The 15,514-nt window shown below is 43.2% G+C and overlaps 1 protein-coding gene across 4 annotated transcripts in view; it reads right to left on the minus strand.

The window, feature by feature from the left end:
* LOC139366421 (ATPase phospholipid transporting 8A1) overlaps window positions 1-15,514 on the minus strand; it is a 195,705-nt gene that overhangs the window by 103,985 nt on the left and 76,206 nt on the right. For 2 of the 4 annotated variants that reach the window (XM_071103888.1, XM_071103891.1), the window contains exons 5-11: window positions 11,740-11,785; window positions 7,257-7,297; window positions 4,258-4,331; window positions 2,704-2,773; window positions 2,282-2,409; window positions 1,767-1,878; window positions 1,449-1,614 (exon numbers count right to left, since the gene is read on the minus strand). In XM_071103888.1, the coding sequence (XP_070959989.1) occupies window positions 1,449-1,614; window positions 1,767-1,878; window positions 2,282-2,409; window positions 2,704-2,773; window positions 4,258-4,331; window positions 7,257-7,297; window positions 11,740-11,785 (637 nt within the window). Of the gene's footprint in view, window positions 1-1,448; window positions 1,615-1,766; window positions 1,879-2,281; window positions 2,410-2,703; window positions 2,774-4,257; window positions 4,332-5,459; window positions 5,534-7,256; window positions 7,298-11,739; window positions 11,786-15,514 lie in introns of all 4 variants that reach the window. The other 2 variants (XM_071103892.1, XM_071103889.1) reach the window with 1 other exon arrangement.

The following is a 15,514-nucleotide window of genomic DNA, read 5'->3' on the forward strand; positions in this document are numbered from 1 at the left end:
CTCTCTTTTGACACAGGTCGGAAAAATCTTCAGTGGACTGAGTCCCTCTCTCCCTAAAAGGAACAGTCAGTCTCAAGATGGACGCTTGCTTTATGACTCACATCACCCTCATTTGTACACCACTCTCTGCTCCACCCCATAGGATGGGGTCTGTTAGGTGGGAGTTTCAAAGCTACAAACAAGAGCAGTGAAACCCTGGAGATCGAGCCAATCAAATTTTCTGAGACTGAGGGGAGAGTAGGTCATAAAACAAGCATGAAATTGACAACCTCTCCTAACACAGGCCTAGTTGAATATAGAGTAATGGCTGTAGTGAGACGTTAATCAGTTTGCAAAACGAGGCTCACAGACTCATTGGAAAAGAAGGCCATCTTTAGCAATGGGGGAAAAAAATACTAAAGCACTTTTCAAGTAGCCACAGAGGTGATCTAACCTTCATTCTACTACTGAGGCTGTAAGGTTCTATTACCTGTCACTTTTATTCTTTCAATAGTAGTTAGTCTAACACCGGCTTTAATTGAAAAACATGTCTCAAGAGTGGATGTTAAAATCTCTCGTGCTGAAATAGGTTTTGAATCACTCCTTCGCTCTCTGTATTGCTTTATAAATACTAAACACTGGCATCAGATGGAGGGAGAGAAAGAGGGAGGGAGGCATTTAGAAAATGTCACCGGTAACCTCTGGGTTGTACTGCAGCATCTATGTTCAGCTACACGTAGAATAATCCTGCCTACCAAGAGCTTCCTGAGCGCAATCTTATCTCTTGCTCTCACAGGACAAAAGTGAAGCAGAAGTGAAGTTTCTTGACTCATGGTCCATTTGTGGTAAAAAAGGCACAAAAAAAGGGGGGTCTGGATCTGAGGCCAAGGTTTGCAAAGAGTTTAATGCATCACACACGAATGGAGGAGAAAGGGGGAAACACTGTGTGGATCAGGCACTAAAAGGAACTAAAGAGTAGAGCATAAGAGCTGGAGGGGTAAACCTAGCGTCGGATCCCTGGCCTGTGCTGTCCATGGCAAGAGGGCCCTTACAAAATACGACAACCATATAGTGGGGGCTTAGCATAGGCAGAGCTTCAGTTAGGGTGTTAGTATGGAAGGGTCATTCACGGATTGGCCAAGGCTTTTAAATGGTTGTTACCTGGAGCTGTTAAAAAACAACAAAGAAAAACAAAGAACCAAAACAGAACATTAGAAATTAACCAAAATGTACAGCAGCGCACTGATATTCAACCATTCCTTTCATTCACATCACGTCTATGCATGTCACAATCAGTTATGTTTACATGGGAATACCATCAATCCCCATCGCCACATATTTGACTTGTGTTGCAAATACATACTTTAACAGAGGCAAAGTAAAAGAAACAATGACACAGCGACATCAACAAAACATAACTCAAAAAGCAGACACAATATGTGGACTATATCTTGCGTTGGTGCTCTTACAGTTCAAGTCCATGTACCAGGCTGCATTGCCGTACTGGTACTTCCAGATGGTCTGTCCGATTGAACAAACCAGAGAGATGGCCAGTAGACAGCCGAACAGCAGTAGAATCTGGAAGTTTGTGATGCGCTCCACATTGGACAGCTTCAGAGGCGGCCGTGTGGAATTCTGGACAAAAAAAGTAACAGACATAATAGAAGTTATAATACAAAACCCCCCAAAAAATGACTGATATGTGGGTTTCTTACAAACTTAAGTGGCTCTGGATAAGAATGTCCTCTAAATGACAAATGTACATGTGGACCAGCAGAGGGCTTCACCTGCATGAGCTTGGTGTCGTGTCCAGTGTAGACCACGACGCCATGGACCCACTGGGTGTTCCTCAGCTGGGCACCTCGCAGCAGAATCTGGTCCGGACCCAGAGGCATGGTGCTGGAGTCACAAACAGAAGTGTCCATGAGTCTCCAGCATAGGCGTAGTGTGGAGGAGCTTGTGAAATTATGGAACTCAAATCCAACGTAGAGCTTTTACTGCTATAGTGATATTGTCATTGAGTACGGAGGGAACAGAAGTCCTCACTTCTTACAGTTTTCAGGGACTTTGTTCTACCTCAGGATTAAGATGCAAGTCTGTATTTCAGATGACTGACACCATGTTCTTTATTACTATGGATTGGCAAAGCACCCCAAACAAACACAAACTAACACTAAGCAGGTGCTTCTAATCTTCTCTTCACTTCATAGAAACATTAAATTAGCCACAAACCCACACAATTCACTGTGCTGGAAAAGCTGCTAGCTGGTTGAAAAGGGAAGAGTGGTGTGTTGTGTCCCACCTGTGTCCGTCCAGACGGATGTTCCCCACAAACTCATAGAGATGGCGGTTGGGGCTCTCGCACTCCATGCGCCCAGAGAGACGCATCAGGCTGTCAATGTCCTTGATCTCCGAGGTGATTTGTAGTCCCTTTGTGTGCAAACACACACACACACACACACACATTCCAATTATATTTCAATTAAGTCAATAAAAGGGGATAGCCTATATTGAGAAAACACTTCACTTTCATAATGGACTGAGCTAAAATTGGTTAATGTGGTTTCTGAAATATCAGAAAAAAATATCAGAACATCTTATCTGGGGAAACTCCTGGAAGGCTGACCAAAAGTCATCCCTGGCTGAGTTTCAGTTCAATACTTCCAAGTTGCCTATTTCCCAGGAGATGGAGTAAATGAAAATGTAGGAGAGAGAAATAATCACCTGTCGGATTTTGAGGTTTGTTTCTCCATCCAAGTTTGACGTCTCAATGTAGCACATGCCTTGGGGCTCACTTGTTTAAAAAGGGGACGCAAAAAAGCATCAAATTGAACATCGGACCTGGAGAACTTGAGATAAAAGTTAATTATATATAATAATGAAAACACTCATTCATCTATTTAATCTATTTAATGATGATGTTTGAAAGAAATAGGGAGGTGGGACTCCAACAAACAAAGACTGCAAAGTTTTCTGATACCAAGTTGTTTTGAACTAATACAGCCAAACATTTTATGACAGTCCCAAGTCCTGGAAAAGCAGCACAGGCAAGGCTAACATCTTTGTTTGCAGCTGTCCTTGAACTCAGTCAACTTTCAAAGACAGAGAAAGTAAGCAGGCATGCCGAGCAAGCACTAGAACCACAGTAGAACAAATGGGGCTCTGACAGACACAGGGACAGAGTTACAGAGCACACCGGACCAGGCAGGGTCGCTGGTTAGCCACTCTTTTAATACAGTGATAGATGCATGACAAGAGCCCATCCAAAAACAGGGGAAGAAGGAGAAAATCCAAAAGGGTTTTGTCCCACTCAAACCCTAATCTCAATCAGTGAGGTTGTAGTTTCAGCTGTTTTGAGTCATTGGTTGATCAATAAGGGCTTTGGATTCCTGACGACAGACAATTGCTCTGCAGGAATGTTCTAAAACCAGTCAGTCATGCTTCAAATATCCTGTTGACAAGATGGGACCAGTGCATCAACAACACTGTTGGAGTATTCATGAATATTTAGTATTAATCAAATATTCCAAATATCTACTTGATTATTGTAGATACATTGTTGTAAGCATGTTACAATATGCCATTATGCCTGGTTCAATTCCAGGCTGTATCACAGCGTAGTCCGGGTTAGGGTTTGGCCGGGGTAGGACGTCATTGTAAATAAGAATTTGTTCTTAACTGGCTTGTCTAGTTAAATAAAAATATAAACAAATATGCCAAGATTAATTAAAATGTTGTCATGTCAGTCATAGAAATGTTACTATTTCTATGGTCCCAGCATGCAACGTTTTAGGGCTGTTTTTTTTAGCCATGCACAGTTAGGAACATGGAAACCCATTCACAGTTCACACACAAACTTATGCTCTTGTCTCAAACTAAAGCATGCTTTTCTGTGGTGCTACACTAAGAAAACTAACTGAAACACTTTCCATGTTTGCTTAACAGTTTGGTTACAGGTCTTAAAGAGCAATTCAATAATTTATGTATTGTCTCGCTATATTTTCAAGCCATAAAAACATTTCTTGTTAAGGCATCTGACTGTGCCTAGATAGGAACAATGTGTTCACTGACCTATTCACCTTAATCTCTGGCTTTATCAACATAACCAGAGCTTTACCTTCCTGCCTTAGAATGTTAAATCCAATATTTATCATTAATGTTGGCAGTGCAAGACAAAACATTCTGAGTTGTAGTTGACTTGTATGCTATGCCCCTCTTCCCATGCTCCCACCGCCACACTCCCACCCTCATGCTCGGCAGTGTGGTTCGGTTCCTGACCTGGAAGACAGAATGACAAGGTCGGCCGGGAGGTGATCCCCATTGGCCGCTTTCACTACCTCCCCAACGCCCACCTGATAGTACCCAGCACGCACCAGGAGGGGCCAGCGAGAGCAGGGGCATCCAGGAGAAGGACATTAGGGAGAGAAGAAGGGGAGGAGGGTGAGAGGTAGAGTACAAACAAACACCAAAACAAGGGAGGGGAAAGAGAATGGTTTAATTTGATGGAATAATAAGGACAGTGTAACCCTTGCACGTGCAGAGGGTTTGGTATAAACTGGTTTCAAATGTCATTTGGACTATATCAAGTAATTTAGGATCGTCATATACAGTACTATTCAAATACAATAACCAAATTTACTCAATATAAATCATAGGGCGAGAGAAATTACAATTTAATGATATTTTAGATGAGGTCTGGATAACGTGCAAATAAATCGCTGTGCAAACAGACAAAACAGTGTGCCATCTGCATTCAGCACAGCGTGTGGGCCTGTGCCATCTGCATTCAGCACAGCGTGTGGGCCTGTGCCATCTGCATTCAGCACAGCGTGTGGGCCTGTGCCATCTGCATTCAGCACAGCGTGTGGGCCTGTGCCCTCTGGATTCAGTACAGCGTGTGGGCCTGTGCCCTCTGGATTCAGTACAGCGTTTGGGCCTGTGCCATCTGGATACAGTACAGCGTGTAGGCCTGTGCCATCTGGATACAGTACAGCGTGTAGGCCTGTGCCATCTGGATACAGTACAGCGTGTAGGTCTGTTGCATTGTTTCAGCTTTTTCAAAGTATGGGTAATAGGTCAGAAAAGACATAATCAGACAGTAAACCGAGGCAGGGCCCAAAGTAAGACCTGGTCCAAATGAAGTTTGAAAAGGTGAAGGAGGAAAGGAGGTGAAGACATTTTAGAAGGAAGTGATGATTCCCACAATGCAATACTGTTTCTCAGTCTTTAAAACTCTTTTCAATAGCAGTAGCAGCAGATCTGGATCTTCACAACATTGAAAATGTAGCTGGCACTTAACCTGCTTTGATAGTAGGCCAATGTTTTTAATCGAGGCACTTAAAATGTCTGCTATTATTTGGAATCAATCACCACTTCCTTGTGTGAGCTGACAGAGAGAGGGAGGGAGGGAGAGAGAGAACAGAGGAGGAGATGTCCTCAGGGTCTGGCAGGAACAGGTAGGTGAACCCACAGACTTCTACCTGGATGACAGGAGGATAGAGTCCGCAGGTACGTAATCTGAGCATCCTACTCGAATTATATCTCCCACCACTGCCTGGAAGAAACACACTGGTTACTGATGGATCGAGACCACTGCCTGGAAGAAACACACTGGTTACTGATGGATCGAGACCACTGCCTGGAAGAAACACACTGGTTACTGATGGATCGAGACAACTGCCTGGAAGAAACACACTGGTTACTGATGGATCGAGACCACTGCCTGGAAGAAACACACTGGTTAATGATGGATAGAGACCACTGCCTGGAAGAAACACACTGGTTACTGATGGATAGAGACCACTGCCTGGAAGAAACACACTGGTTACTGATGGATAGAGACCACTGCCTGGGAAGTCATGGAAATGATCATCATGTGAAAAATGAGAAGTAAACAATCGTAGTGAAATAAAATAAATTATAAAACAGGGGAAAAATAAGCCAGTCGTCTTTCCAGGGTTGGTCAACCAGGCAGAAAACCTGCGTCATGTTTATTAGGCGCCTAAACGGAAGAAAGTGTCATGAAACAGGAAGGGACAACCTAGACTTGTTTTCATTTTCTGTTACAGTGTTAGCGTGCCCTAATGAAATGACCCTAAATATATTGTGTTCCACTGCAAGTAGATTACATCGTTTTTTTCCTGTGAGGAACAATAAAAGTTACAGGGCAAAGACGTGCATCTGTATTTCATACCCCAGCAAAATCCTTGTTCTGCCCAAAATGTCAAAATGAGATCTTCCCATAAGCATTAATATAATATCTAGATCAGTAATTCACCTTGTTCTGTATCCTCTGGGGTTCATCATTAAGTGTTTTGCTTCCCCAATTTCTGAGGACATTTCTCACAGGAATGGTAAAAACAAACATCTACCGGTTTGAAATGACAATATATTTACCGGGCCACTAAAACCATGCATTCTCCAGAACCAGAGGCAATGGTGAATATTTTCTTAATGTCTTCTCCTCTCGCCCCCCAGCAGAGCTATAGTAAGGAGAAACCAGTTGCGTGTGCCTTCTATTTAACGGCCAGGCTATTAATATCACGCTTCCTTACCTTTTTTCCTTTTCACCTGATTGTTGTGGGTGGACCATTTCTGACAAGGTAATTAACTGGGGTGTTTTATGATCACTGGACTAAAAGCTACTCTCTCTCTCCATGTCTGTTATGTTCTCGGGCATAGCATTCCTTCTCTTCTTATCGCTGCCGGTCCACATGGAAGCAGTGGATTAGTTACTGACCAGGCCAGGCTGACGAAAGGGGCCGGATGGCAAACAGGAGGTGTTGGTGTGTGTGTGTGTGTGTGTGTGTGTGTGTGTGTGTGTGTACTTAATATAGAAAGATTGGATAGGAAGAGACTATTGTGGACACATCCTCATCAACATCTGTTGTTTGTTCCAGTTCTTGTGGGATGTCAGTAGCTGTCTATGAATATCTCTCCTAGAATAATATCACACCCCTGCCTGATGCCGTTGGTTAAAGGGGAAGTTCCGTATTTTACAAATTAATGTTAGATGATCCCAGCATCCTTAAAAAGGTTATTTGTCCATTACTTTACTTATTTGCATGGTTGCCGCCATCACTCCCATTGATAATCAACTACCTGTGGCTAAAGTTAGCAGAAGTTTGTAGTGGCGGTTCAAATAAAACCGATCCATGGATTACCCTACTGTCTCTCCTGGTGCATAGACTACTTTTTTAGTGCGGAACAATCTAACACTGAATTGCAAAATACAGAACTTTCCATTTAAGTTAAAAGGAAGTAGTCTGGTAATGTACCTTGGCCCAGTGCACGATCTCCCAGGCACCATTCCTCAGCACTTTAAAGAGCAGAGACAAAAAGGTAAGAGAAGTGTTGTGACACGCAAGATAAATCACCACCACCATGCTTTGTTTAGCCTACTTGAAAGGCACAGTGTTACACAATGCATACCGAGCCATATATTATGTCTCATCTTTCGACAACAAAGAAATACACAATGTACTCACACACACGTTCAAAAGTTTGGGTTCACTTAGAAATGTCCTTGATTTTGAAAGAAAATACAATTTTTGGTCCATTAAAATAACACCAAATTGATCAGAAATACAGTGAAGACATTGTTAATGTTGTAAATGACTATTGAGCTGGAAACGGCAGATTTTTTTATGGAATATCTACATAGGCCCATTATCAGCAACCATCACTCCTGTGTTCCAACGGCACGTTGTGTTAGCTAATCCAAGTTAATCATTTTAAAAAGGCTAATTGATTATTAGAAAACCATTTTGCAATTACAGTGGGGCAAAAAAGTAGTTAGTCAGTCACCAATTGTGCAAGTTCTCCCACTTAAAAAGATGAGGCCTGTAATTTTCATCATAGGTACACTTCAACTATGAGAGACAAAATGAGGGAAAAAAATCCAGAAAAATCACATTGTAGGATTTTTAATGAATTTATTTGCAAATGATGGTGGAAAATAAGTATTTGGTCAATAACAAAAGTTTCTCAATACTTTGTTATATACCCTTTGTTGCCAATGACAGAGGTCAAACGTTTTCTGTAATTCTTCACAAGGATTTCACACACTGTTGCTGGCATTTTGGCCCATTCCTCCATGCAGATCTCCTCTAGAGCAGTGATGTTTTGGGGCTGTTGCTGGGCAACACGGACTTTCAACTCCCTCCAAAGATTTTCTATGGGGTTGAGATCTGGAGACTGGCTAGGCCATTCCAGGACCTTGAAATGCTTCTTACGAAGCCACTCCTTCGTTGCCCGGGCGGTGTGTTTGGGATCATTGTCATGCTGAAAGACCCAGCCACGTTTCATCTTCAATGCCCTTGCTGATGGAAGGAGGTTTTCACTCAAAATCTCACAATACATGGCCCCATTCATTCTTTCCTTTACACGGATCAGTTGTCCTGGTCCCTTTGCAGAAAAACAGCCCCAAAGCATGATGTTTCCACCCCCCATGCTTCACAGTAGGTATGGTGTTCTTTGGATGCAACTCAGCATTCTTCGTCCTCCAAACACGACGAGTTGAGTTTTTACCAAAAAGTTATATTTTGGTTTCATCTGACCATATGACATTCTCCCAATCTTCTTCTGGATCATCCAAATGCTCTCTAGCAAACTTCAGACGGGCCTGGACATGTACTGGCTTAAGCAGGGGGACACGTCTGGCACTGCAGGATTTCAGTCCCTGGCGGCGTAGTGTGTTACTGATGGTAGGCTTTGTTACTTTGGTCCCAGCTCTCTGCAGGTCATTCACTAGGTCCCCCCGCGTGGTTCTGGGATTTTTGCTCACCGTTCTTGTGATCATTTTGACCCCACGGGGTGAGATCTTGCGTGGAGCCCCAGATCGAGGGAGATTATCAGTGGTCTTGTATGTCTTCCATTTCCTAATAATTGCTCCCACAGTTGATTTCTTCAAACCAAGCTGCTTACCTAATGCAGATTCAGTCTTCCCAGCCTGGTGCAGGTCTAAAATGTTGTTTCTGGTGTCCTTTGACAGCTCTTTGGTCTTGGCCATAGTGGAGTTTGGAGTGTGACTGTTTGAGGTTGTGGACAGGTGTCTTTTATACTGATAACAAGTTCCAACAGGTGCCATTAATACAGGTAACGAGTGGAGGACAGAGGAGCCTCTAAAAAAGAAGTTACAGGTCTGTGAGAGCCAGAAATCTTGCTTGTTTGTAGGTGACCAAATACTTATTTTCCACCATAATTTGAAAATAAATTCAAAAAAAATCCTACAATGTGATTTTATGGATTTTTTTCCTCATTTTGTCTGTCATAGTTGAAGTGTACCTATGATGAAAATTACAGGCCTCTCTCATATTTTTAAGTGGGAGATCTTGCACAATTGGTGGCTGACTAAATACTTTTTTTGCCCCACTGTATGTTACCACAGCTGAAAACTGTTATACTGATTAAAGAAGCAATAAAACTTGCCTTCTTTAGACTAGTTGAGTATCTAGAGCATCAGCGTTTGTGGGTTCGATTACAGGCTCAAAATGGCCAGGAACAAATAACTTTCTTCTGAAACTTGTCAGTCTATTCTTGTTCTGAGAAATTAAGGCTATTCCATGCGAGAAATTGCCAAGAAACTGGAGATCTGGTACAACGCTGTTCCTTCACAGAACAGTGCAAACTGGCTCTATACAGAATAGAAAGAGGAGTGGGAGGCCCCGGTATACAACTGAACAAGAGGACAAGTACATTAGAGTGTTTAGTTTGAGAAGCAGACGCCTCACAAGTCCACAACTGGCAGCTTCAATAAATAGTACCTGCAAAACACCAAGTCAACCGTGGAGAGGCAACTCAGGTTTGCTGGCTGTCTAGGCAGAGTTGCAAAGAAAAAGTCATCTCTCAGACTGGCCAATAAAATTAAAATATTAAGATGGGCAAAAGAACACAGACACTGGACAGAGAAAGATTGGAAAAAATTGCTACGGACAGACAAGTCTAAGTTTGAGGGGTTCGGATCACAAAGAACAACATTTCTGAGACGCAGAAAAAATTAAGATGCTGGCGGAGTGATTGACGCCATCTGTCAAGCATGGTGGAGGAAATGTGATGGCCTGGTGGTGCATTGGTGGTGGTAAAGTGGGAGATTTGTACAGGGTAAAAAGGATATTGAAGGAGGAAGGCTATCACTCCATTTTGCAACCCCAGGCCATACCCTGTGGAGGGCGCTTAATTGAAGGAAATTTCCTCCTACAACAGAACAATGGCCCAAAGCACAGCGCCAAATGAGATGTTTGTAGACTACAGGAAAAGGGAGGACCGAGCACGCCCCCATTCTCATCGACAGGCTGTAGTGGAGCAGGTTGAGAGCTTCAAGTTCCTTGGTGTCCACATCAACAACAAACTAGAATGGTCCGAACACACCAAGACAGTCGTGAAAAGGGCACGACAAAGCCTATTCCCCCTCAGGAAACTAAAAAGACTTGGCATGGGTCCTGAGATGCTTAAAAGGTTCTACAACTGCAACATCGAGAGCAGGTTGCATCACTGCCTGGTACGGCAATTGCTCAGCCTCTGACTACAAGGCACTACAGAGGGTAGTGCGTATGGCCCAGAACATCACTGGGGTTAAGCTGCCTGCCATCCAGGTCCTCTACACCAGGCGGTGTCAGAGGAAGGCCCTAAAAATGGTAAAAGACCCCAGCCACCCGCATGGCAAGCGGTACAGGAGTGCCAAGTCTAGGACAAAAAGGGTTCTCAACAGTTTTTACCCCCAAGCTATAAGACTCCTGAACAGTTAATCAAATTGCTACCCGGACTATTTGCATTGTGTGCCCCCCCCTCCCAACCCCTATTTTATGCTGATGCTACTCTCTGTTTGTCATATATGCATAGTCACTTTAACTATACTACCTCAATTGGGCCGACCAACCAGTGCTCCCGCACATTGGGGAGCACTGCATTGTGTCCCGCCACCCACCATTCCCTCTTTTACGCTACTGCCACTCTCTGTTCATGATATATGCATAGTCACTTTAACCATATCTACATGTACATACTACCTCAATCAGCCTGACTAACCAATGTCTGTATGTAGCCTTGCTACTTTTATAGCCTCGCTACTGTATATAGCCTGTCTTTTTATTTCATTACTTACCCATTGTTCACCTAACACCTTTTTTGCACTATTGGTTATAGTCTGTAAGTAAGCATTTCACTATATTCGGCACACGTGACAAATAAACTTTGATTTGATTTTAAACTATGCAAGAACTATTTAGGGAAGACGCAGTCAGCTGGTGTTCTGTCTATAATGGAGTGGCCAGCACAGTCACCGGATCTCAACCCCATTGATCTCAAGCCAATCTGATTTATGGGAGGTGCTTCAGGAAGCATGGGGTGAAATCTCTTCAGATGAACAACTAGAATGCCAAAGGTCCGCAAGGCTGTAATTGCTGCAAATGGAGGACTCTTTGACAAAAGCAAAGTTTGAAGGACACAATTATTTCAATTCAAAATCATTACTTATAACCTTGTCAACATCTTGACTATATTTCCTATTCATTTTGCAACTCATTTCATGTATGTTTTCATGAAAACAAGGACATTTCTAAGTGACCCCAAACTTTTGAAAGGTAGTGTGTGTGTGTGTGTGTGTGTGTGTGTGTGTGTGTGTGTGTGTGTGTGTGTGTATATATGCATATATGTGCAACTTGTGACCTTAGTGAGCTATGAAAATAATTACCACTTGAAGGGCAATAAAACATCAATCAATCTAGGATTACAACAACGAAGACAGAAAGAATTGGGCCGTACCTTGACATTCCTTCTTGTTGACAACACTGTCAGCGTTGTGACGTTTCTGCAAAAGAAGACAAAAGAAACCTGTTTAGTCAAGACAGAAAGTTAAGCCATTGAGACAATACACTAGCAATACAGTCAAGGTAATGATGACTGCATTGAAGAAGTGGTGGACTACATGGGGAATAGGGTGCCATTTTGGACTGAAACTATATATTGTGGCGGATTACAACATATTCCTATAATCTAACTCTAATAGGGAAACAACCCGGAGTCTGATGCCCCATAAAGTTTAAAGTTGTATTAGTCGTACATGGTATACACCTTCCAACTAAATGCTTACTCACAGGCTCCTTCTGGACAATGCAACAACAATAAGAAATAAAATATAAGAATATGAACAAAGAAAATGGCTGAGTCAAATACAATACAAATTTTGCAGTAAGTAAAACACAGGAAGGCACAATTTATAGTCCAATAATTACAGTTGAAGTCCGAAGTTTACATACACCTTAGCCATGTACATTTAAACTCAGTTTTTCACAATTCCTGACATTTAATCCAGGTAAAAATTCCCTGTTTCAGGTCAGTTAGGATCACCACTTTATTTTAAGAATGTGAAATGTTAGAATAAGAGCAGAGAATTTTTTTTATTTAAGCTTTTATTTATTTCATCACATTCCCAGTGGGTCAGAAGTTTACATACACTCAATTAGCATTGCATTTAAATTGTTTAACTCTAATGTTCCAGGTATCCTTCCACAAGCTTCCCACAATACATTGGGTGAATTTTGGCCCATTCCTCCTGACAGAGCTGGTGTAACTGAGTCAGGTTTGTAGGCCTACTTGCTCGCACACGCTTTTTCAGTTCTGCCTACAACTTTTCTATAGGATTGAGGTCAGGGCAATACCTTGACTTTGCTGTCCTTAAGCCATTTTGCCACAACTTTGGAAGTATACTTGGGGTCATTGTCCATTTGGAAGACCAATTGTGACCAAGCTTTAACTTCCTGACAGATGTCTTGAGATGTTGCTTCAATATCCACTATTTTTCCTCATGATGCAATCTACACTGCTTAAAAAAATAAAGGGAACACTTAAACAACACAATGTAACTCCAAGTCAATCACACTTCTGTGAAATCAAACTGTCCACTTAGGAAGCAACACTGATTGACAATACATTTCACATGCTGTTGTGCAAATGGAATAGACAACAGGTGGAAATTATAGCAATTAGCAAGACACCCCCAATAAAGGAGTGGTTCTGCAGGTGGTGACCACAGACCACTTCTCAGTTCCTATGCTTCCTGGCTGATGTTTTGGTCACTTTGAATGCTGCCGGTGCTTTCACTTTAGTAATAGCATGAGACGGAGTCTACAACCCACACAAGTGGCTCAGGTAGTGCAGCTCATCCAGGATGGCACATCAATGCGAGTTGTGGCAAGAAGGTTTGCTGTGTGTCAGCGTAGTGTCCAGAGCATGGAGGCGCTACCAGGAGACAGGCCAGTACATCAGGAGACGTGGAGGAGGCCGTAGGAGGGCAACAACCCAGCAGCAGGACCGCTACCTCCGCCTTTGTGCAAGGAGGAGCAGGAGGAGCACTGCCAGAGCTCTGCAAAATGACCTCCAGCAGGCCACAAATGTGCATGTGTCTGCTCAAACGGTCAGAAACAGACTCCATGAGGGTGGTATGAGGGCCCGACGTCCACAGGTGGGGGTTGTGCATACAGCCCAACACCGTGCAGGACGTTTGGCATTTGCCAGAGAACACCAAGATTGGCAAATTCGCCACTGGCGCCCTGTGCTCTTCACAGATGAAAGCAGGTTCACACTGTGCACATGTGACAGACATGACAGTCTGGAGACGCCATGGAGAACGTTCTGCTGCCTGCAACATCCTCCGGCATGGCCAGTTTGGCGGTGGGTCAGTCATGGTGTGGGGGGCCGCACAGCCCTCCATGTACTCGCCAGAGGTAGCCTGACTGCCATTAGGTACCGAGATGAGATCCTCAGACCCCTTGTGAGACCATATGCTGGTGCGGTTGGCCCTGGGTTCCTCCTAATGCAAGACAATGCTAGACCTCATGTGGCTGGAGTGTGTCAGCAGTTCCTGCAAGAGGAAGGCATTGATGCTATGGACTGGCCCGCCCGTTCCCCAGACCTGAATCCAATTGAGCACATCTGGGACATCATGTCTCGCTCCATCCACCAACACCACGTTGCACCACAGACTGTCCAGGATTTGGCGGATGCTTTAGTCCAGGTCTGGGAGGAGATCCCTCAGGAGACCATCCGCCACCTCATCAGGAGCATGCCCAGGCGTTGTAGGGAGGTCATACAGGGACATGGAGGCCACACACACACACACTACTGAGCTTCATTTTGACTTGTTTTAAGGACATTACATCAAAGTTGGATCAGCCTGTAGTGTGGTTTTCCACTTTAATTTTGAATGTGACTCCAAATCCAGACCTCCATGGGTTGATAAATTTGATTTCCATTGATCATTTTTGTGTGATTGTTGTCAGCACATTCAACTATGTAAAGAAAAAAGTATTTAATAAGAATATTTCATTCATTCAGATCTAGGATGTGTTATTTTAGTGTTCCCTTTATTTTTTTGAGCAGTGTATTTTGTGAAGTGCACCCAGTCCCTCCTGCAGCAAAGCACCCCCACAACATGAGGCTGCCACCCCCGTGCTTCACGGTTAGGATTGCGTTCGTCAGCTTTCAAGCCTCCCCCTTTCTCCTCCAAACATAAATGGTCGTTATGGCCAAACAGTTTTATTTTTGTTTCATCAGATCAGAAGACATTTCTCAAAAAAGTACGATCTTTGGCCCCATGTGCAGTTGCAAACCTTAGTCTGGATTTTTTTAATGGCGGTTTTGGAGCAGTGGCTTCTTCCTTGCTGAGCGGCCTTTCAGGTGATGTCGATATAGGACTCGTTTTACTGTTTCCTCCAGCATCTTCACAAGGTCCTTTGCTGCTGTTCTGGGATTGATTGGCACTTTTCGCACCAAAGTACATTCATCTCTAGGAGACAGAACACGTCTCCTTCCTGAGTGGTATGACGGTTGCGTGGTCCCATTGTGTTTGTACAGATGAACGTGGTACCCTCAGGAGTTTGGAAATTCCAAGGATGAACCAGACTTGAGGTCTACAATCTTTTTTCTGAGGTCTTGGATGATTTCTTTTGATTTTCCAATGATGTCAAGCAAAGAGGCACTGAGTTTGAAGGTAGGCCTTGAAATACATCCACAGGTACACCTCCAATTGACTCAAATGATGTCAATTAGCCTATCAGAAGCTTCTAGAGCCATGACATCATTTTCTAGAATTTTCCAAGCTGTTTAAAGGCACAGTCAACTTAGTGGATGTAAACTTCTGACCCACTGGGATTGTGATACAGTGAATTATAAGTGAAATAATCTGTCTGTAAACAATTGTTGGAAACATGACTTGTGTCATGCAAAGTAGATGGTCCTAACCGACTTGCCAAAACTCTAGTTTGTTAACAAGAACTTTGTGAAGTGGTTGAAAAACGAGTTTTAATGACTCCAACCTAAGTGTATTCAAACTTCCGACTTCAACTGTACATGTGTTTTGGGGAAGGGGGTGTTTAAACTGCACAGTATTTATCATAATCATAAGAGTCTGGGAGAACAGTTGTGATGTCTGTGTAGCATGAATGAGTGTGTGTGCGTGCTAAGATGCAGAGAATCACAGCAGGTGGTCAGTTCAGTTCTGTAGGAGCCAATCTGCTGCAGATACAGATGATTTATGATG

Source organism: Oncorhynchus clarkii, chromosome 14, assembly GCF_045791955.1.
Source record: "Oncorhynchus clarkii lewisi isolate Uvic-CL-2024 chromosome 14, UVic_Ocla_1.0, whole genome shotgun sequence".
Lineage (NCBI taxonomy): Eukaryota > Metazoa > Chordata > Actinopteri > Salmoniformes > Salmonidae > Oncorhynchus > Oncorhynchus clarkii.